The 21977-nt window shown below is 41.9% G+C and overlaps 1 protein-coding gene across 2 annotated transcripts in view; it reads left to right on the top strand.

The window, feature by feature from the left end:
- Window positions 1-21977, top strand: part of NPTN (neuroplastin) — a 67953-nt gene that overhangs the window by 30356 nt on the left and 15620 nt on the right. For both annotated transcript variants that reach the window (XR_012120789.1, XM_017665311.3), the window contains exons 2-4: window positions 6865-7212; window positions 12129-12300; window positions 15152-15246. Coding sequence is in view for 1 of the 2 variants with exons in the window: in XM_017665311.3 (XP_017520800.2) it covers window positions 6865-7212; window positions 12129-12300; window positions 15152-15246 (615 nt within the window). In the remaining variant the exon portion in view is untranslated. The remainder of the gene's footprint in view (window positions 1-6864; window positions 7213-12128; window positions 12301-15151; window positions 15247-21977) is intronic.

Here is a 21977-nt window from a genome sequence, read left to right as displayed (position 1 = left end):
ATCTCAAAAGCTTAGCTCTTTGTTAGACTAAAATTAAGCTAATCTGACACGATCCAAAATTCTGTAACTGCCATCTTAATCCTACATTTTGTGAATTTATAGTTTGGCCAGTCTAATATCCAGTTTTTTCCCACATATCATTGCAAGGAAGCTTCATTTATAATTGGTAGGTTTATCCTTTAGTTTTTTTTAAAAAGGAGAATCTCATACTGCCTTTTTTTTCCTCATTTTTCTTGAATGTTCACATTGTTCGTAATACCTCAGCTTTAATGGTTTATAACTGTAGTAATTTGCAAATTCCTCAAATCCACACTGCTGCAATCACTCTTCTCATTCTAGTTTGCTGTAAGGATAGGAAGAAATGAGTAATTCCTTTCTTTTTTAATTGCCTTGTACAACTGATATTTCCATTCTGGTGCTCATTTTATTTTAAAGGTTAAGGTTAATTTTTTGTTGTTTCTTGAAGAAGTTGGATTCTAAGTTAGAACTCATCTTGGATATGAAGTTTCTGCTGTGGAGCAGTGCTGAAGGCTACTGCTCGTGGCCTGTTCAGCATTTTTTCTATGGAGACATATAATAGTAGCTAATGTTATTGAGTGTTTATTACTATATTGTGTGCCACACACTGTTTTAAACTGTTACTTCATGTAATCCTCACAATAACCCTCTGAGGTTGCTGCTGTTATTAGCCTCCTTCTACAGATTAGGGAGAAGCTCTCAGAGATTCCTTGCCTGAAGTATAGTTAGTGACGGTGTCTCTAGGCAGTGTGATTTTAGAGTTTGCTGTTTTTAATCACTAAACCACATAGTCTTCTTTGAACTGGATTTCCCTATTTCTCCAGAGCAGAAGGGTGGCTACAATATGCTGAGCAGATTACTTCAGCTATTTGGATGGTAAAATTTCAGAATAAAGGGTGGGCCCTGGCTTAGAAGCTATGACGGGGAACCATCTAAATTTACAAGCCTTTGTCATAGAGATAGTTGTGAAAGGAACAGGTTTGAATTTAGAAAATGTTATGTAATTGCCGCCATCTCTACTTACAGATAGGACTGGTCCATGAGATCAGACCCATATACCTTCCTGCTGCAGAGAATGAGGTTACCCCATTTCCATCCACTCCCAGGACCTCAGGCCTCCCTTACCCTTGGTCGGTACACAGAGAGTGAGTGCGTATTTATTTATGACCTGCCTTGTTGTTAAGGAATAGTGATAATGATTCTTAAATTAACAGTAATGATAAACAGGGTATATATATATATATAGCCTGTGTACACAGCCTTATAACAGTTCAGGGTCATTTAGACAGATTTGAAATACTGTACCTTTAACCACAGATATCAGTTTATCTTGCTCTGTATATCTTCTTTTTGCGGTACATGGTGTGAGTTGTGTGTGTTTTTGGTTGGGCGGGGTGGGCACAGGAAGAAATGCTGTTGTGTCTTTGGCTGTCATTTCCTCTTTATTATGAGGCATGAAGGAGAGAACAGCATGAGCCACCCACAGAGAATTAATGGTAGGGGCTTGAAGGGAGCAGCTGTTTAAAAAAAGGTGACAAAAGCAGGCTAGATTTAAAGGTGTGGCCTTGGCTGTAGTCAGCTGCGAATTAGAGTGAGAAGTTAGTCTTTTTACCTGTTCAGTAATTTGCCCTTGGAAATAAATGAGAATCTCGACTGTAATAATCATTGATGGTCTGTCCTGTATGTGGCTGGGCTAGTATTTTTGCTTCCTTAGGGCAAATGTAAAAACAGTTTTCTTGGGATTGGGCTCAACTTACTCTTCTGTGTTTCCTTTTTCTTCTCACCTGCTGCTACATTTCTACACATCCAGTTTTTCCTGCGAGAGAGCTCCTCCTTTTCCCCGGCTGCTAGCCCCAGCTGTCTTCTTTGTTTCCCATCCCCCATTCCTGCTTTTGCAGTTGTACAGTACACTTTTCCTGGCTTTACTCTCTCCATTTTTTATATTCTGCCTGCTACCCTTCATCACCCCCAGCTTCTACTCCCTCCGTCCCTGAAAGCCAGTGACCACTGTTCAGCTTTCCTCCTAATCACTGTCGAACTGAATGCACTGATACTAGCACTTTCTCTAACCTGCATGAGATCTGAGCCCAGTTACAGTAAGTGGAGATGATGAGAAAGGAGTGGAAGGATGTTTTTCTGAAATTTACAAAATACTGGATGAGCTTTGACCTGGAGATCAAACCAGATGCTTCTGCTGGCCTCCTAATTTTAGCAGTTTTGTGCTCTCATGTTGAGGGCCTATATTTGAAAGCCCTTGGTAATGAAAGGCAGGACAGTGAGTCAGGCTCTGAGCTGCCTGCTGCCTGCTGCCTGCCTCTGCTGTTGTGAGCTGGTTCTTCTCCTCTCCTGAATTGGAGCTAATTTTGGACAGATAATGAGGTAGATGGTTGTTAATAACTTTCCCTTGCTAATTGTAATTTCACAGTATTGTGTAGAGAGGGTATTTTTTCCTCTCTTACTGCTAGGAGGAGAAATAGATCTGTTTTCTTGATTTTTGATGAGTGTTCAGCTGTCAAGGAATCCCCTACTTGGTTTGTTTAGAGGCAATATAGTTTACTGGAAAGAACTGTAGACTAAGAGTTAAAGACCTGCATTCTGATATCAGCTTTTGCTCAGAATTAGCGAACTAAGCAATCTTAGGCAAATCACAAACCTGTCTCTGCACCTGCTCTTTGAACCTTGTGAAATTATGAGAATGAAGTGAGATGTGAAGTGTGTGGAAACTCTTTGAAAACTGTTAAATTTTATAAGTATTTTTGGTGCTGCCTTTATTAATTTGGCCACTGACCACAACACCAAAGATAGGCACCTAATGTCTTTTAAACTCTCCTGCTTCGAACTAGGGGGCAGTCTTGCTTCTGAACCGTATTTTCTTTTGTTTTCTCACGATTTTTCTCCCCTTCTCCCTCTACCCCAACACACACACACACACACACACACACTCTCTCTCTCTCTCTCTCTCTCTCTCCTCTCTCTCTCTCTCTCTATGCGCTCTTTGATCCTTCTTTAATAGGAGTATAATTTTTAAGGAGTTAGTGATCGTAGTGTGAAGTTCCGGCTTTTTATAGTTAGACATTGTTAACTAATTCATTAAATTTAAGTGGTGACAAAAAATATCTTTAACATTTAAATAATGACAAAAAGCTTTTCTAGCCTGATAAGACACACTGATTGCAGTTGTGGAAAGCATTAGGTGACACTGCCGTCCTTTAGCTTTGGGCACACCTGAATTCCAGGCCAGACTCTTTTTGCTAATGGCTCCGTGGGCAAAGTACTTAACTTTTGGGGGCCTTAGTTCCCACACTTTTAAGGGGATTTTAATGGCACCTATCCTATAAGGCTATTGTGAGGATTAACTAAGGTAATATAAAGTGCTTAGCACATTGTCTAAAATATACCTAGAAAATGTTACTTGTTGATATACATGTTTAATAACAAAACATCATAATAGCCTTTGAAGAGTACATAATGTCAGTATTTTAAGGGATTTTTAATCTTGTCTTTAGGTAAGTTTGTTTAAATATGCATTCTATAATTTAGTAATTCAAAACTGTTTTTTACTTAGTCCCATTTTCTTGTACACAGGTAGAAAAATCAAATAAGATCACCAACCCTTCTTCCTTAGAAGTAAGTCTTGCCCAGGGGAGGCAGGAGGCAGTGCCAGGTGGAGTGAGTTGCTTGGTTCTGTGCAGTAGGAAATGTGTTCAAGCTGTGTCTCAGCTGCCTTTGAATTGTGTGGTGTTGGGATTTGAGATTACACTGGAATTGGGTGGGTTCTTGGTGTTTTGGACATGTGTGCAAGTATTGTTTTTATATTAGTGTGGTCAATAAAGAGACTGAAGTCCAAGCCTGCTTTGAAGTGCAATTCAGAAGGGGAAAAAATACAGAAAACAAATTCAGTAGTAAATTTCAGATACAGACAGTCCTCAACTTAGTATGGTTCAGCTTTCCAGTGTGAAAGCAATACACATTCAACAGAAACCGTACTTTGAATTTTGATCTTTTCTGGGCTAGTAGTATGTGTGGTATGACCCTTTCTTGTGGTGCTGGGCAGTGGCAGTGAGCTCAGTTCACGGTTAGCTGCATGATCACAAGGGTAAATAGCCGATAGATACACTTAGACCATTCTGTTCTCATACGACCGTTCTGTTTTTCACTTTCAGTACAGTATTCAACGAATTACATGAGACACTCAACACTTGGTAATATAAAATATGCTTTGTGTTAGACAATTTTGCCCAACTGTAGACCAATGTAAGTGCTCTGAGCACATTTAAAGTAGGCTAGGCTAAACTGTGATGTAAGTGAATTAGGTGTATTAAATGCATTTTCAACTTAGGATATTTTCAGCTTACAATGGGTTTATTGGCACATAACCCCATCATAAGGCAAGGAAGGTCTGTACATAATCACAGCATTTGAGAGGACATAAACTCTCCCAGTTTACAGAGAATGTGAGAATAAGAGCATTTGTGATTTCCACTTCATGATCAAGAATATGATTAAAAAGGAACAATACTCTTTACTGTTCTGTAGGGATTTACTGATAGCCAGCTTCTTCTGGTGATTACACCAGTACTAAAATGAACAAAACCAGTTTCCTTTACCTTTCCCTCTATATTAGTTGTTATTGGCTTCTGACAAACGAGCAGGTGGCAGTTTGGTGAGACTAAGACATGGCTCCTTGGATACCCCTTTATCTGAGTGTGAGCTTAGCTTTTCAGGCAGGGGCTTAGTGTCTCCTTTCTAGAATTCTTAAACTTCTGCATTTGAGAATGACATCTTTTTGGCTTCTTGAGGCCTCCGGGAGATAGTTCCTTACAGGGAGCTGAAACTGGATTTGAAGAAGTTTAGAATGGTATTTTCAGAGTAGAACGTTTAGTCTAAACTAAGGCTGTTAATTACTGCACTCCTGTCCTTCCCAGATTCTAAATATTTTATGAATTGGAAGACTGGACTGGTATGAACTTGGAGGTCTTGACCTGTAGTTGGACAAGTATAATTCCTCTCTTAGGGTTCTGAGGTCCATGGGTGGAGTTTATCTCCAAAGGTACATACTTCTATGGATATAAACAGAAAAATTTCCACTTAGCAACCTCCATTTTCAGCCAGCTCCATTACATCCTTGGCTTCTGGACTATAGGAGAACTGTTTCCTTAAAGGGAACTCTCCTCTGGAATAGTGTCAATCTGATATTGGGAGATCCAGGCCCTACTCTGCTTACTGCAGATGTCTGGTTGGTTCCAAGAGAAATTGCCCAGCCACTCAGAGGACCCTCTTTTAGCTTCTTGGCCTGTACCTTAGGATGCTGCCGGAATTGGTAGAAAATGCTGAAAGAACCCTAGGTGGAGTAAGTGGCTAAGAGAGAGTATGCTAGCACTGTGAGTATGCTGTGCTAGTTCCTGTGGACCCCTACTCCAAGTTCTTCAAATAAGTCTGGATTTTTAATTTTTTTTTTTACTTTCTGCCATTGCCACCTTGTCTTATGGAAGTGTAACCTCAGGCAAATTATGGACAAGTGTAAATGAGCAATTTTAGTTCTTGGGTGATGTGTCTGGTGATGTTGTTGAGGTCAAGGCTTCATTGTAGAGTTTTAATTCATCATTATACATACATTTCTTATTCTTTTTGAGTTGGCCTCTTTGGAGCCATGAAACTAAACTATGTAGAGAGAGCCTGTCATGTACCATGGTTATTTTTAAGATTGTGTTAGACAATTTTGCCCAACTGTAGACTAATGTAAGTGCTCTGAGCACATTTAAAGTAGGCTAGGCTAATTTCAGATACAGACAGTCCTCAACTTAGTATGGCTCAGCTTTCCAGTGTGAAAGCAATACACATTCAACAGAAACTGTACTTTGAATTTTGATCTTTTCTGGGCTAGTAGTATGTGTGGTATGACCCTTTCTTGTGGTGCTGGGCAGTGGCAGTGAGCTCAGTTCACGGTTAGCTGCGTGATCACAAGGGTAAATAGCCGATAGATACACTTAGACTTTTCAGGAGATTTTTGTAGTTGTATGAATTCATGAGATTACATAAGGCAAAGTGCGACTGTAGACTGGAGAGGAGTGGGGTCACTCTTACTGCTGGTTCCTCTGGTGAGCTGACCCCCGCAGTAATTCTCACTCTGAAGGACTGGCTTGTTCTCCTTATGCCTGAGGGTCTGCATGCAGTTAGAGGCTGCCTAATCACAGACACCTGGGTTGTTTGTTTGCCAAGGCCCAGGGAGAAATAGGATGTGGGGCGAGTCTAGCCTGAACTCAGGATAGAGTCCTTCATGAGAGAGAAATTTGCTACCTTTTCAATTGAACTTTGTACTCCAGCTCCCAAGGTGTCAACGGTCAGTTAATACTTCTTATTGAGGCACACAAAAGACATTGTGTCTCTAATGAAGTGTTCACCCATCCTAGAGAGAGATCCTGTCTTGGCATATAAACCTACAGCCCCTTCCAGTTATCTTTCATTGCTTGCCTGAATTTGAAAAGGTAACGGTTTGTGCTCTAAGGAAAGAGACTCTTTCCTAAGACCTGAGGCTTTCCCATTCCTACCAGCTGGGCCCATTGCTAAGATGCTTTCCAGTGTGCTTGCTTCTGCCTGGCCAGCACCTGGGCTGCCCCGGCTTATAATTAGCCTGCCTTTGCTTGTAAGCTTCCCAGGGTGGTTCTTCTTCTGAAAGCTTGTATGAAATGCTATTTACTGTCTCTTTGTAGTTTAAAAATGAATCCTTTTTGTTCTTTGCAATTCATTTGCTTTTTTCTTTTCTTTTCTTTAAATTACTATTAACACCTGTTGATTCTTTTTTTTCTGATTGGCCTGTCACTGCATTCCTGCTCCCCCCCCCTCTAGCTGGGTTTGTCAAGTCGCCCATGTCAGAAACTAAGCTCACTGGGGACGCCTTTGAGCTGTACTGTGATGTGGTCGGGAGCCCCACGCCAGAGATCCAGTGGTGGTACGCAGAAGTCAACCGGGCAGAGTCTTTCAGACAGCTGTGGGACGGTGCTCGGAAGCGCCGTGTCACCGTAAACACCGCCTACGGGTCAAACGGCGTGAGTGTGCTGAGAATAACCCGGCTCACCTTGGAGGACTCTGGGACTTACGAGTGCAGGGCCAGCAACGACCCCAAGAGGAATGACTTGAGGCAAAACCCCTCCATAACATGGATTCGAGCCCAGGCCACCATAAGCGTCCTTCAGAGTGAGTCCAGCACCCTACAGTAGTAGTACTGTAGTCATTAGAGGTGGCCCAATGACCCTTCCCTTCTGCTTCCTTTCCTTCTTCCCCAGTATGATCGCTCACCCCACCCCATGTCTTTGTTTTTTTCAAACCCACGACCCTTCTGGTTGTAGTGTATGAAAACATCTGTGGCAACTTCTGTTTTTCTTCTTTGCCGTCCTCTACCTCCTTTATCCCCCAACCCTTCTCTGTGTCTTTCTCCTCAGGAACAAAGAACTTGGGGAAATCCGAGACTGTCCAAAATGATCTGCATTGGGAAGAGATGGGGAGGGAGAACTGGGGGGCAAAACAAAAACAAAAACAAAACAAAAGCCACTTAACAAAAGCAGGCAGTCCAAACCAGGATAGTGGTGATACTGTTCGTTTCCTCCCCCTTAATTTTGTAGTAGGTTTCCTGCTCTCCCTTTGCTGATTTATTCTCTGGTGCCTTTCTGTTTTTGTTTCTCTCCCCACTCTAACTACTTTTCATTTCTTCTGTTTATCTGTTTGAAGCTCTCTGAGTAGCTGCCTTCACCTCTGTGGTTTTAAGTTTGTGTCTGCCCAGCCTCTTCCCTCACTGTGACTTGGTGTCATCCTGTTCTGTGATGGGGATGTTGCCATGGGTGTGGTGTAGTGTGTTTCGGTTGTTGGGTGGTGTGTAAGCTTGAATATTTCCATAGTTCCAGCTCTTTTTCTTTTCTACAACAGTGGCATGTGCTTCTCTGATAACAGCCCTCCACTACAGCAGTACACTCCTCACTGGTCCTGCCTATCCAGTCTCCTGCTCTCTTAAAAGCAGCAACCTGAGATTTCCTCCATAGGTCTTGCTGTTAGGAGCCAGGTGACACTAAGCTGCAAAGTATTTTTTTAAAACTCCATCGTGCTGTTTCAAAGTCAGAGTTGCAGCTGCTTCCTATTCACAGTTTGACTTTGATGACTGGCTGTTGGCATAGTGCTGCTCAGCCCAGAGGCTGGCAACCCTAGAAGCAGTTTGGAAACCATTCACACTGTCCTTTTCTTGTGCCTAGAAAAAAGAGGAAACTAAATCCAACCCCGTTCCTCTGAGTGATGAGGGTGAACTGAGCAGCTGGCTCAGAAGCCTTCCTTTCATGTGCTGCATCAGGTACAAGACATCAGGTACTGGAGCTTTCATGGCTGCCACTCTTTCTGGAAAGTGTCTTGCTACTTGTTTGGTGGCAAGGAGAGGGAGGGACCTCTCCCAGAGCCAGTGCTCTGGGCCAGGAAGAGTTATTGCCCCGCATCTGACCTGACTATAATTGAGGGAGCAATCTCTGTTTAGTGGACAGATCCCCTGGGATTTTCACCTTCTTTCAGAGACTCAGTACGAGACTTAGAGCCAGTTCTGGCTCAAATAATTGACTGATTTAGAAAGAGTAAATAAAAATAATAAGTACATTTATGAAGAATTTGGTAATAGCACAGGAGGTAATATGACATGGGCCCTGAATCTATATACTTACATGGAAAATAGCAAATTAATTGTCTCTTCTTTATAGTAACTCAGAAGGTGCCTATGAAGAAAAGAGTCCTTAGAGGACACAGAGGAGAAGCTGCTGCAGTTGGCACTGTTGAATCAGAGAACCTGCTTCTGGAAAGGGGAAAAGAAAATCGTGTCTCTGTGAAAGTGGGGAATATTAACCCAATGATTTTTCTTTCATTTAACAGCTGTTTTCCCTTGCACGCCTCTTTTTCCTGCCCCCCTTGCTCCTTTCCTTATAAAAGAGGAATTAACCAAATGGCCACAAAGGTCTGCAGAAGTCTGGTCATGGACTAGGCTGGGCATTAGGTACTTATACTTCCAGGAGACTGACTCAGGTAGACCAGACTCCTGGTTAGTAGGTCATGCTGTGGGGCTAGAAGATGAGGCTTTGGTGTATTTACATACCAATCTCAGGAGTACCTAACATCCCCCCAGTTTACTTGGAAATAAGCTTCCTAACTTACAGGTATCTGCATGTAGTTAAAAACCAAACCCTGGCCAGTTCATTCTCTCCCCAGACTTCCTGTCAGTCAGCTAACCAATTAACTGTTTTCGGGAGCCAGGCTTTTCTTCTTCTTTAAACACCCTGAATTCATTGTAATTGATTGTTTAGTGATCTTAGGATCCTGAAGGACATTTGCCTCTAGGGGGAAGTTGAAGTCTTCTATCTGAGAATGACTTCCTGACAGTACTTCTCAGAGGTCCTTGAGTAATGTAAAGCAGGAAGAGATACCCTGTTTTTAGGGTATCTCTCTGGCCATAGCACGTTCTGCTATATATGAATCATGACTAGTTTAAAGGTCTTCTACCCACTGTTTCTAAATAGGAGTCAGTGGCAGGTAAAACTTTTTGAGGTTCTCCTAAATGTTCATCTATCTTGGACTTTGCATGGGCAATGCTTGGCCACAGAAATAAAAGCTCCACCTTCATCCTGCTGCAGAACACAGGTGTGACACCACGGCCAGGGAACTTGGTTTGGCACTAGTTTCCATATATAGTAATCATAGGAGGGAGGTTACTCTACCCCACAGCCCTCCTGTGGTCCAGAATCATATTCAAACCTTTTAAATTATCCACTTGCTCTCAGCTGACTCTCCAGGATCTTTAACACTTAAGGGAAGAAGTGCTTTCCTTTGCCTTCCAAGAATTCTTGGCAGAAAGTCTACCAGGTTGTTTTCATCAACTTCTTTATCTCCCTGAGCTGCAGTGGTCACTTGCATCACCACAGGTAAGAGTAGCATTTGCTTTGGCTTCCTTGTATTTAAACATCTGGAAGCTTTTGGCCTGATTCTCAGAATTCACCCTTTCTCAGTGCAGTCTGAGAGGAAGAACCAGAAGGAGAGTCCCAAGTGGGACAGAAAATGAAATTGGATAATAAAAACTCAGTAAAAACCTAAAAGTGTGTTTGGGTTTTAATGTTGCCTTTATATTTTTTAATTTCTGTGGAGTACTGGTTCTCTCTTTCTCTTTTGTTTTTGCTTGGTTTTGACTTTTCTTGGAATTGTGATGCTTTCTGCTGATGGTGTGTGTGCGCCTTCCATTGCAGGGTTTGCAGCCGTTCTGCTTGACTTAAGGCCCAGGGATTTGGCTTCTGTCCAGTGTGTTTTGGAAACCATGGGACACCACTGCGCTAACGTGTTTACATGCATCTGCTTCTGTCTTAGTGGCTGCTATGCCTCCATTATTTGTACATAGAGACCCTGTTTGATGTTACCAGTAAGGACTATTGCTGAATGGAATATAACCACAGTCCTTTTGCCAGAGTTGGAGAACAGTGAGAACCAATTTAATTGAGCAAACTTGAGGATTTGCTTTATTTATCACAAGTTTCTTTGATGATATGAGCTTTACAATCAGAAATGTTACATTGATAAAGAGGTCCTTTGGGCATTACATTTTTCAAGTGTCCCATGACTTCTCAATCCTCTCTACCCTCACTGTACAACAAACAGAGCTTAGTTCCAGTAGAGGGAGAGAGTTCTGGCCTTAAGAGTTCAGAGCCAGTACTGTATTGCATAAAATGGTGTCAGGGAGCTGCTACAGTTGTACACAAGAAGGAGCTGGGCGAAGAGAAATGAGAAGTCAGGTAAGGATTTCTGAGAAGGAATTGGAAAAAAAGAGCAATACCTTTAGTTGTGAATGGAAAAAGATTGAGTAGTTTAGACTTAACATGAAAAATGTTTAACCAACCAAAAGTAGAAAAAGAACTAAACCTGGGAAAAGATTAAAAATAACAATAAGAAAAGACAAGGAACAAGCATCTTGACTTGAATAGAGTGATGGAATTCACAGTGCTTTAAGGATGAACTTTCTAGGACTGATAGAGTGTGCCTTAAAAAATTTCTGCTTAATGTGGTACAATATTTGACTCAAATAGGTTACTTCTGTAGATACTGTGGTAGTGATCCCAGGTTATAGAAGCCCAGGATAGAACCTAGATGATGTATATCACTTGCCATAGGGTGGAAGATGTGTGGGAGGTCTTTTTGGTTTGGAGGTGGGGGCAGGGATAGAGAATTTATTCAGATGTGTATTTTAGGCCCAGCTTTGCCACTAATAATAATTTTAGCCTTGTACAAGTAAGTTTACCTTTCTTTCTTTTAAAGACTGGGATTCAGTGAACTCTTAAGGGCCTTTCAGCTCTAAGATTCTAGAAGCCCATAATACCAACACATATTATTACATTCTAGTTATAGTTATCTTATCTCAGAATGGAATGTATTTTAAAGTGCAGTTCTGAAAATTTTGGGAATAAATATGGGCTGGAGAGAAGAACTGATGATTCCTTAAGAATTGTCCCTCAGCAAAATTTGGAAAATGCTATAGACTTCTGGCAGGAAATTTGCTTTTAGGATCTATACTGTGTTTTTCTGCATAATTAATGGTCATGGCTGGTTTGCCACAGGATTATCAGATTTAAATGTGGGAAATGCCATACATGTATTATCTGATTATAGCTATTATTATTCCAAGGTCTAGTGACTCCATAGGGAGTTTATTAGTTACATAAAAGATACTGCCTTTGTCTTCAGAACTGCAAGGTGGAGCCTGGTTTTCTAATTGAAGCTGAATTGGTTGGCGATTCTTATAAATCGGTGGCGTACAAAAGTGTAAGTGGATTGTTGCCAGTACAAACATCTGTAATACTCCCATTCTTTTCACGTCTAGGCCAACTGGTCTTCAGGCTGTTGTCTGCGCTAGTGGTCATTTGCTTATAAATCGTTGTTTTTTCTTTCTTGACTTCTTCCAAAGTGGTTAAGTGAAATTCCTCATGTGGTCCTGTCTGCCCTCCCTCTTCTTCTAGTCTCCCCATCCTACCCCATCCAACTCTCAGGCCAGGGCTGCAGAGAATGGAAGGCTATGTACCGCTCCCTATCATTGTGCACTCTTATTACAGAGCCAAGGATCGTCACCAGTGAAGAGGTCATTATTCGAGATGGCCCTGTTCTCCCTGTCACCCTGCAGTGTAACCTCACCTCTAGCTCTCCCACCCTTACATACAGCTACTGGACAAAGAATGGGGTAGAACTGACTGCCACACGTAAGAATGCCACCAACATGGAATACAGGTAAGAGGGGCTAGTGGCTCCTGGGAAGATTGGAGAGAGTGTAGCTGATCTTACTTGACATTCGTTATCCATAAACATGCTATGTGAGTGGCACGTGAGGTATATGTGGTCCTTCTCTGGAGAATCTAATCCAGTATACTTGGGGTGAGAGCCCAGGAGTCTATAAAAGATTTCCAAAGGATTCTAATGAACAGCCAAGCAGCCAGGTTTAAAAGCCATAGACTATCCCCACACTATGATAATAGAGAAACTGAGGGCATAGGACACGCTAATCAATAGGAAAGTCACAATTAGAATGCAGGTTTCTTGACTCAATCCACTGGATTGAGGAATCAGATCAAAATCTGATTTAGGACTCTTAGAGCGAGATCACCCTAAGTGATCTTTTGACTGGGTAAACTTTCTAGTGAATTACCTCTTAGGAGTGTCTAATATGACCATAACCTGATCAGGCCCAGTGGATAATGGGCTCTTTAGTGATCTGGAATAAGGATGGTAGTCTAGAAATTACCTTTGATGAAAGGGGGATATTTGCTGGCTGAAGTTACTGGGCTTCAAAGATTTGGTGCTTTTTTGGAACATGGCACCTCACCTTTCAGAACGGTTTGTTCCTAGTTGAAACCTATCTGGAAAAGGATCAGCTAATAATGGTTGGCAGGATGATGATGAACAAAGAAAAAGTACACTGGAGTGAGACAAGGAAAACCTGTGTACTCAGTAGCAGCAAGGACAGCTCTGCAGGATTTTGCAGAATTGAGATCTTTTCATATCTCTTACTAATGGGTCCTCATTAATTTGTGGATCCTTATCCTTTTTGGGGGGTAAGGAAACTAAAACTCAAAGAATAATAACTCTTGACTTCCTTCTGGGCCAAATAATGTATCTAGTAAATTTTGGAAACAAGGCAAGGTTCCAGATCTGCTGACTATTAAGAATCTATGTCATTGTTTTTTTTCTGCTGTACCATACTGTTCATTGGCAACTTAGTTAACCTATCTTCACTGTAGTTTGTTCTGATATAAAATTGGAAATACAGCCTCAGCTATATCCTCATAGTTTGGAAAAGGTTAATCAAATAGAGATGTGGGTAAAATAAAAGGCATTTGTTTATTCTTGGTTTGCCCATTAGTTTTACAGGTTTGTTTTTTATATTTCTTTCAAGGTACCAGACATCCCCCAAACATGTTTCTCTTAGTTCTTGTACTATGTCACCCTCTATGGTCTGAACTGTAACTTTATAAAGCTTGAGCCTGACTTTTTTAAATGCCTCTTTCCCCCTTTTTTCCCTCAGCTTTTGAAGCTCTTCAGGGGTATTCAGCATTGTCAGTTTTCTAGGGAATCTGTTCTCCCACATTTTGTGGAATAACAACCGAGCAGTCTCTTGGGCCACTTAATAAGTCAGCCTTGGAGCAAGACTCACACCGTGCTTTTACTTAGCCTGTAGGGAATTTCTTTCCAATAGCTAGCTGAAGGGAATGTTGTGGGGAGACTTTCAGCCCGTAGGGATGGCCTCAAGCTTGGGAGTTAACTTTGTAAGAAAACTTAGAGTCAGGCCAAGCCCTAGGTATATGGTTTCTGCTCCTTCTCTAAACTCTGCAACATTTACTAAGAGCAGCTGACTCACGTCTGCTTTCCTTGGGAGCATATTGATTTTGAGAAGAGGCACTTGTGTCAAATTGAGAAGACTCTTGACCGCTCCTCTTGGAATATTATGCCCCCGTAGATATGGTGAGACAGTCCTGGCGCTGGTCTGTGTTTCTCTTCATCTCTAGTCTCTTAATCTGTGTTTCTTTTTGGGGATGAACAGTATGATGGATAAATGTGTTGGGCCAGTCAGTGGTCAAGGTTAGCTGTCTTTCTCAGACATAACTAGTACAGTGGGGCTTTGACCATCACAAACATCATATTTTAACCACTGAGCAAAAGAGAAAGAGCTAATATGTTTATCCTCTGATGTGAAGGCGGCTGTTCTCTGTTTTCTATAATTGCATACCATCCTTTCTGCATTCCGGGATATGTGTGTAGGCCAGAATGTACTGAGCTGATGATGTGAAATGAAGCTGGTCCTTAGGGGCAAGAGAGGTTATTTGAGATAACTGAAGGATTTAGAGAAAGTACTGTTCTGGCCATACACAGTTCTGTAGTCCTTTCTGTCTGTTTAATTGGATTTAACAGTGCTGTTCATCCTGAGTTTGTATTTATTCAGTCATTCGTTTGTTTCATCATTCCCTTAACTATATTGTAGGCACCAGGCTATGTTCTGGGTATAGAATTGTGCACCAAATCAGCAGTGCCTATTTACCCATGACGTGGTCTGTTTGGAAAGATATATTCACCAAGCAATCACATAAACTACTCCTGGGTCCTGCTAGTGACTAGACTCATTAAAAGGTATGCTACCAAAATACAGGTTAAGAACAGGACTACCAAAACCAAGGGCTTTAGGGAAGCACAGAAAATGGTTTGTTTTTTAAAACATAATTTGATTGGAACTACCAGGTGAGCAAGAAGTTTTTAGTGATAGCTTCATCCTCTGTATCTGAATATAGATTACAATATCTTGTACAGCCCCTTATTTTGATAATTGCTTTGTAGTTTCTGTCAACAGACTAGAGCACCTTAAAGTTAGGGACCACGTATCATTCCATCTTTGTATTCCTGGCATTCAGTAAGGAGCAGGCATTTGTTTTGGGACCCACAGAGGGAGGTTCTTGCTTTTAATTAAGATGAGGTGAGTTGCATTCAGGGGCACAGTTTGGAGAGCAGGGTCCCTAGTTGCTCTTTTGATTCTCATTTTGTTGTATATTTTGACCACAGCTTCCTCATTTGATGTTTCTTCTCATCTCTACAGGATCAATAAGCCAAGAGCTGAGGATTCAGGAGAATACCACTGCGTGTACCACTTTGTCAGTGCTCCAAAAGCAAATGCCACCATTGAAGTGAAAGGTACAACCTAACAGAGGCTGTGGTGTGAGCCTCTCTCTCTCCCCTTCTGAGACACTGCCTTGGTCTGGACTCACCTCCTCAGGCTTTTCTTGTTTCCACTACAGGGGGCAGTATAATGTTATGGTTAGGACTATGGGCTCAGGAACTCAATTTCCCAAGTTTAAATCCAAATCTGCTCGCTGTGTGACTGCTACAAGTTACTAACTTCTCTATGCTTCCATTTCCTCATTTGTAAAACCTACCTCATGGGTTTATAAGGAGGATTAAATTGAACCATATGAAATTGCTGTTTTGTCTGTTAAAGATGTTTGAATGTTGGCAGCTTCATACGGTTCAACTTTATGTAAAACTCTTAGAAAATTGCCCTGTAAGTAGTTTGTATAGGTCTCTCCAGTGGGCCAGCAGGATTTGGCAAAGTACAGTGTGCTTTAATAGTTTAAGGGTGAACTCAAACCATTTGTGGATAATTCATTAGAATTTTAATAGAAACTATGAGTGGATGGCAACTTAAGGAGGAGGCTGTAGCGGAAATTTCAAGAAAGGCCAATAGAACTGTAAGAGTTGGAACTACCTAACTTCATTAGTTCAGGCTCTCCTGTGTGATTTTTCAAAGAAGCAACTGAGACCCAGAAAAGTGCAACCACCAGCTCTGTGTCACACAGTCCTGTTTTTCCATTTCATACAATGACCATGGGGAGGTGGGGCTGCTTGAGGTCAGACTAAGAGACGAGGTGTCTTTTTTTTTTTCAGACTTTTTCAATTTGCTTAGGAAGGACACAAACTTGTTCTTTAAATCCATAGGGTGATCTCTAGGGACTGGATGAATTTAGGAAATGGGAAGTGCCTATGTAACTGGCATTTGCATCTTCCTTCAAATAGTTAGATTAAAATTTCAGATTCAAGAAAGGCTTAGACACCAGGTGGAGAAAGACAAGTACCAAATGATTTCACTCATTTGTGGAGTAAAACAACAAAGCAAAAACTGAAGGAGCAAAACAGCAGCAGACTCACAGACCCCAAGAATGGACTAGCGGTTACTAAAGGGAAAGGGGATGGATGGGGAGGGCAGGTGGGAAGGGAGGGAGAAGGGGATTAAGGGGCATTATGATCAGCACACATAATGTAGGGGGGCATGGGGAAGGCAGTATAGCACAGGGAAGACAAGTAGTGACTCTGTAGCATCTTACTACACTAATGGACAGCAGCTGTAATGGGGTATGTGGTGGGGACTTGACAATAGGAGGCAATGTAGTAACCACAGTGTTGCTCATGTGAAACCTTCACAGATTGTATATCAGTGATACCTTAATAAAAAAGAAAGGCTTAGACCATTAGAAGTTTCTGTTATATGGTGTTACTAAGTGAAAGTAGTGACACTAACCTGTCAGGTGATATAAGGATGGCCACTGTCTTCTCTGGCTGCCAGATTGACTTCTAAGTGCCCGAAGGGGTTGAGTCACAGTGGCTTAGTTAAATCCACATGGGTCAGAGTGTCTGGGATTTGATTAATTCAGTGGCTCTTCTTGGAGAGAACTGGGTTTAACTCTGTTTTGGAAGAATGCCATGTTTCTTCAACATAGGGATGAAGGTCTGAGAAAGCATTTTCTTTAAGATAGTCAAGTGCCTTTCCCTGCCTAGGTGAGCTGAACTACGTGGGGAGACATTTGTTTCACTGCTACAAAAGGTACCTGAAGCCCTGCCACATTCCAGGCTGAGCCTTTGGTTTGAATGGGGGAGGGAAAGTGGTGTGTCTAGTTGATGATCCTCTCCAAGCCTAAAGGATAGTTACATATAACTGCAAGTCCTAACCGTAACTGTATGATTTGGTGTTAGTGATTTCTAAGCTGCATTTTCAGGAGTGGAAACAGAGGCTATTTTTTCATTGGTTTGGCTGCTTGAGAATGTGGAGTTCAGTAGCGCCAGAGGCATCTTTCCTCATGTTCTCTTTAGCAGATATGCAGTGGTCCGGGAGGGGCAGAGAATAGAGGGCTGCAGGCAGGAGTGTTTTCGGAGGAGGTTACAGCTTGAGTGGTACCTTCCCATAGTGAAGGTGCATGCGGTGCACTGTTGCATTTTTACTGTACAGTAGCCACATGAGGAAGATTGGGCAGGTGGTGGTGCCCTGGCTTTAAAGGAGTAGACCTTAAGAGATTTTATATAATCCTAAAATATATTCTGTGACTAGCTTGGGCAGATAGGTTAGTCTCTCAAAACTCATAAGGAATTCTATACTCTTTTCTCTCTTTCCACTAATACCTAGAGAGAAAACAGTTGAACATTTAATGTCTTTCAGGATATAGGTAAGGATTTAGGTTTTAGATAAGAATTTCACGTTAAAAATAGTTTAGTAGAGACTGAACATTTGGCTATTTTTTGCATAAGTTTAAAATGCTTTGCCGGAGGCCCAGGATCATATTCTAAGCTAGCTCTTGATTATGGTTAGGTAGGCAATTATCTTGTATTAAGAGTGGTTAATGTGTATGTGTTCTTCCCAGCATTTTCATATAAACTCTCATTTTATTTCTTCAGTGCCTCTAGGGTAGGGTAGACCCTAAGTCTTTTTGTAGCCTTCCTTAATAAACTGAAAAATATGCTTAGTAGTAGAGAGGTAAGAGGGGGTTGTACTCAAGAACAGAGAAACCCAGGGGATTCAAGGAACATAATAAATGAACTCTGCTCTAAGTAGTCTCTGAGAATCTTCATTTGTGGTTTTTACTAAATTGGCATTTCAGGATAATATCATTTCGACCATACATGTATATTTCTTTAGCACCTTTTCTGTACTCAAACCTTTTTTTCCCTGTCTTGCTTTTCCTGAAGTTCACAACTTCCCTCGGGGTGTGGTTTGGAATCAGCCCTGGGGGGAGGAGCGAAGGGCCTCAGCAAGCCAGTGACTGGCATCATTGTCATATCTTGAGTCACCTGCGGTGTACGAAAGGAGCGACAGCAGAAGGAAGCACAAGCACAGAGTCTGGGAACAGACCGGAGGTGGCTTTTCCACTTAGGCTGTAGCTTGTTGTCAAGAGAGGAATTTTGAGGATGGTAGGATCTCCATGTAGTGGGGAAGGCTGCATTTGAAGTAGGTTTTTTTTTTTAAGGACAAGAATGGAGCACAATGAGAACAGGGAGATACTGTTACTGTTTAGGGTTACTTTGCTTAGGTATTTGGTGGCTTGAGCTGGAAGTGGCTGGTGGAGCATTGCTGGCCAGGAGAGGGGAAACAGCCATGACTGGATCTTAGTGGGACCTCTGCCCACAGTCTGGCCTCTGGGCATCCACATAGATAACTGTGGGCAGATGTCCCTTTCCCTAGCCTTTTAACCCTTAAGAGGTTGTGTCCTCTAGAGACTCCACACCTTAGCACAGAGCATTTGTGAATGAATAGGTGTTGAATTTTCTAATCCCTCCAATTCTTTAACCTTTCTACCCTTTACTGTCTTCCCCTTTTTTAAATTAAAAAAGTGTGCTTATAAAAAAGAAATTAAATTTTTTCTATGTAATTTATAAAAAAGAGAAAATCCTTCTCAGGACTCCCAAACCCCATCCTCATCCCTCAACCATTTTGATTAATCCAAGACACAAGGAGTTTAAGTTTAATTGCTGTTCTTAGAAAAGGATTTTGGTGGGCATCAAATCCTCTGCAGCAATCATGCCACTGCCTCTTGTGAAAGGTGCATCTCAGCCCCAGGAAGGATTGGGGCTGGCGTCTTGCTAGGCCTGTTACTGTCCCTCCCTGCTCATTGAGCATTGCAGATGAGGTTCAGTCTTTGGTGCCTGTGAGAGCCAAGATGGGTCTTTTTCTTTTCTTCCCTACTTCTTAGCTTTCTTTCTATTTTAATAGGACCACTAAATGTTAGGATTTCTGTAAGCAACCTTGTCCTACATCCCTGCTACATGGCCTTACAAGTGGTAAAGTTCAGACTGGCCGAGATGGTCAGTATGGTCATGATGACAGATATCATTATGAAGAGCAATAATACACATCCCACATTGTACAGCACTTTCAGCATGCAGAGCATTTTTTGAGTAATTTAATTGTTTGATAGGTGGGGATGCTTAGATGTTGTGACATCCTTTCGGTCAGAGGTGATATCAAAGCTGGTTCTGACTCAGAATTGCCCCTACTTGAGAAGTCTTTGAAAGCAAAATAATAATATCTTGAAGCTGTTAGAAGATTCGAACATGAACCTTAGCACAAATATCCATACTTAGTCTTTCTTTTTCTCTTTTTGGGTGCTACCCTGACCTACCTTAATAGAATAAGAATGGCTAATTATTGCACACTTACTGTGTTACTATGCTGAGTTCATTACTTGTTCCTTCCTTCCCTTTAGTTTTCACAATTCTCTGAGGTAAATGCTGTTATCATCTCCACCTTCCAGGTGAGAAAATTGGGGCTCAAGGGAATTGAGTGACTTGCCCTGTAAGACTGAGTTACCCAGTGGAGCCAGAGGGGCCACCCAGGCACTCTAGCACCAGAGCCCGTGCTCCCAAGCAGTAAGCCATGTTGCTGTGTTCAAAGATGTAACCATTTAAAAGGCCTTGGACTGGGAGAAGAAATGGGTTTAATCAGTATTGTGATGATGACATATCATTATAAAGAGTAATAATACACATCTCACATTGTACACAATGGCCCTACCATTAAACTCTCCATAACTCTGACGAGTCACTTTTCTTTCTTGAGCCTCAGCTTCCCCAGGTATATGATGAAGTAGGATGAGAGAGGGCGTTGTTAAGGTTCTGTGAGGCTCTAATGGTCTGTGGTTCCCTTATATGGACATAGACTAGCGGTTGGGCTGTTGAAGGAAATTATTTCTAAGCTTCCTTTCCTAGTGGTAGTGATTGTCGGCTTCTCAGCTCGGAGATGTCACCTTATTGCCTCACAACTGCCACTCACTCATCTCATCTTATGGGACACACTCTCCTTCTAGTTCCCCCGATTTCATATACTGGTGCCAGGAGAGGTGTTAGAGTAGTGGTTCTCAAAATTGATTTAAAGTGTACGAAATGTGCCCTGGACAGCAGGCTTATTAAAAGCACTCCGGATGAGTATGGGGAATAGCCAAGGTTAGAATTACTGTCTTAAAGATTTCAGTGCTTTCTAATTAGTGGTTTCACCTGCAGGAAAGGGAAAACCCTCACGTGCAGCAGGCAGCACAGTCCCACACTGCTCCAGTCCTCACAGCCAAAGGTGAATTTACTCTGTGTAGAGAATGCTTATTGAGCCAAAAGCCAACAAGTCTTCTTGCTTCCATCTTAACGAATCTCATTGCTCCTTGAGTCTACCCCTTGGCCAGCAGTAAAGCCTAACTCTCTCTCTGCTTTTAACTGAGCTTCTATTCTGCCTACAGCAAAGGTGAGGTGTCTGGGATTTGACAGGTTACATAATGGAAGACTCAACCTCTATATAGTATCAATATATTTACTTAGAAACATCCCACTCATTGACAACACCTTTAAAGGTCGAGTTTCTTTGAAAATGAGTTGTGAGGTTATTAATTTACTTTTGAAAAGTGAGCACCAAATAAATAGTCCATCTAAGAGGCCCCATACTTTGATTCCTTTCTCAGCTCTGTTGTTCTTAGCTTCATTTAACATCAGCTTTAGCTGAACATGCCTTCATTGCCTAAGCTGACACTGTCTATAGCCACCAGTCCAGCAGAGGAGCTGGAGGCTTGTCCTCTAAGTGAAGGCAGGTCAGGCAATAGAGGGTACTGAGGAACATGCCTCTGTCCTCAGCCAAAGGCCAGATAATGAGACTGGGTCAGGTGCTGTTGGGTAACTAAGACTTTTGGAACTCCTGTGTTGCCATTCATTAGAATACTGGAAGGATATCAACTGCTAATGTGATTAGAGTTTGTGACTGATAAAGCCAGAGAGTGAGTTAATTCCCATGTGGGTCTGTGATCTCTTTTAAGGGTCTCTCTCTTTCTTTCTTGCCATGTTTACCCTTCAGTCTTGCCACCCAGTCCCTGCCTCCCTGAGAGGATAAGGGAAGTAGGAGTACTTGCTCTGTTAGACTCCTTAGACCTGCCTTCAGACCAACAGGACCTGGGTAAGCAGTTCCTTATTAAATGGCGAGTCCATAAAGCATGAGGTGAGGCACCTTAGTGAGTATGAATAGACCATTACTCAATATACTTTGTCAGTATCTGACCTGATTAAACTTCACTGAGGTTACAAACAAAAGTCCTGTTTATATCAGCACACACAACACATAATAGTAAACATCTCTTTGATTTCTGAGAACTCGTAATACCTGAGTCTAGGCCTAGCCTTTCCTTTCCCTGACTGACAGTTCAATTTAAATGTTTATTTCTGACCCTGAGCTCCAATCATGTGCTAGATTGATACAGAGATGTAATTTAATCCTCACAAGGCCTCTCTGAAGTATGTGGGTATTATTCCTATCTTACAAAGGCGCATACTGAAACACAAAGGATTTTAGATGCCCCGCCTTAGGTTACTCGGTTGGTGAAGGATAGTCTCTGTAGAGCCCAGATTTCTCTTACAGTCCAAAGCTCTTTTCTTTAAGTTGTAGTATATGGAGTAGTTAAACCAAGAGGAGGGAAATTAGGCATCACCTCTTGAAGGGAAGAAAATCAAAGAATCTGTGGACTATTTTTAAAAAACCACCACAGGTGGACCCTGAGTCCTACGGGGCCTCCTCTCTGACCACTGGTGACAAGTGCTCTGAGAGCCTGGTTACTTTCTTACTGCAGGTCTGC

Source organism: Manis javanica, chromosome 8, assembly GCF_040802235.1.
Source record: "Manis javanica isolate MJ-LG chromosome 8, MJ_LKY, whole genome shotgun sequence".
Taxonomy (NCBI): Eukaryota; Metazoa; Chordata; class Mammalia; order Pholidota; family Manidae; genus Manis; species Manis javanica.
This window is presented reverse-complemented; position numbering and strand designations above follow the sequence as displayed.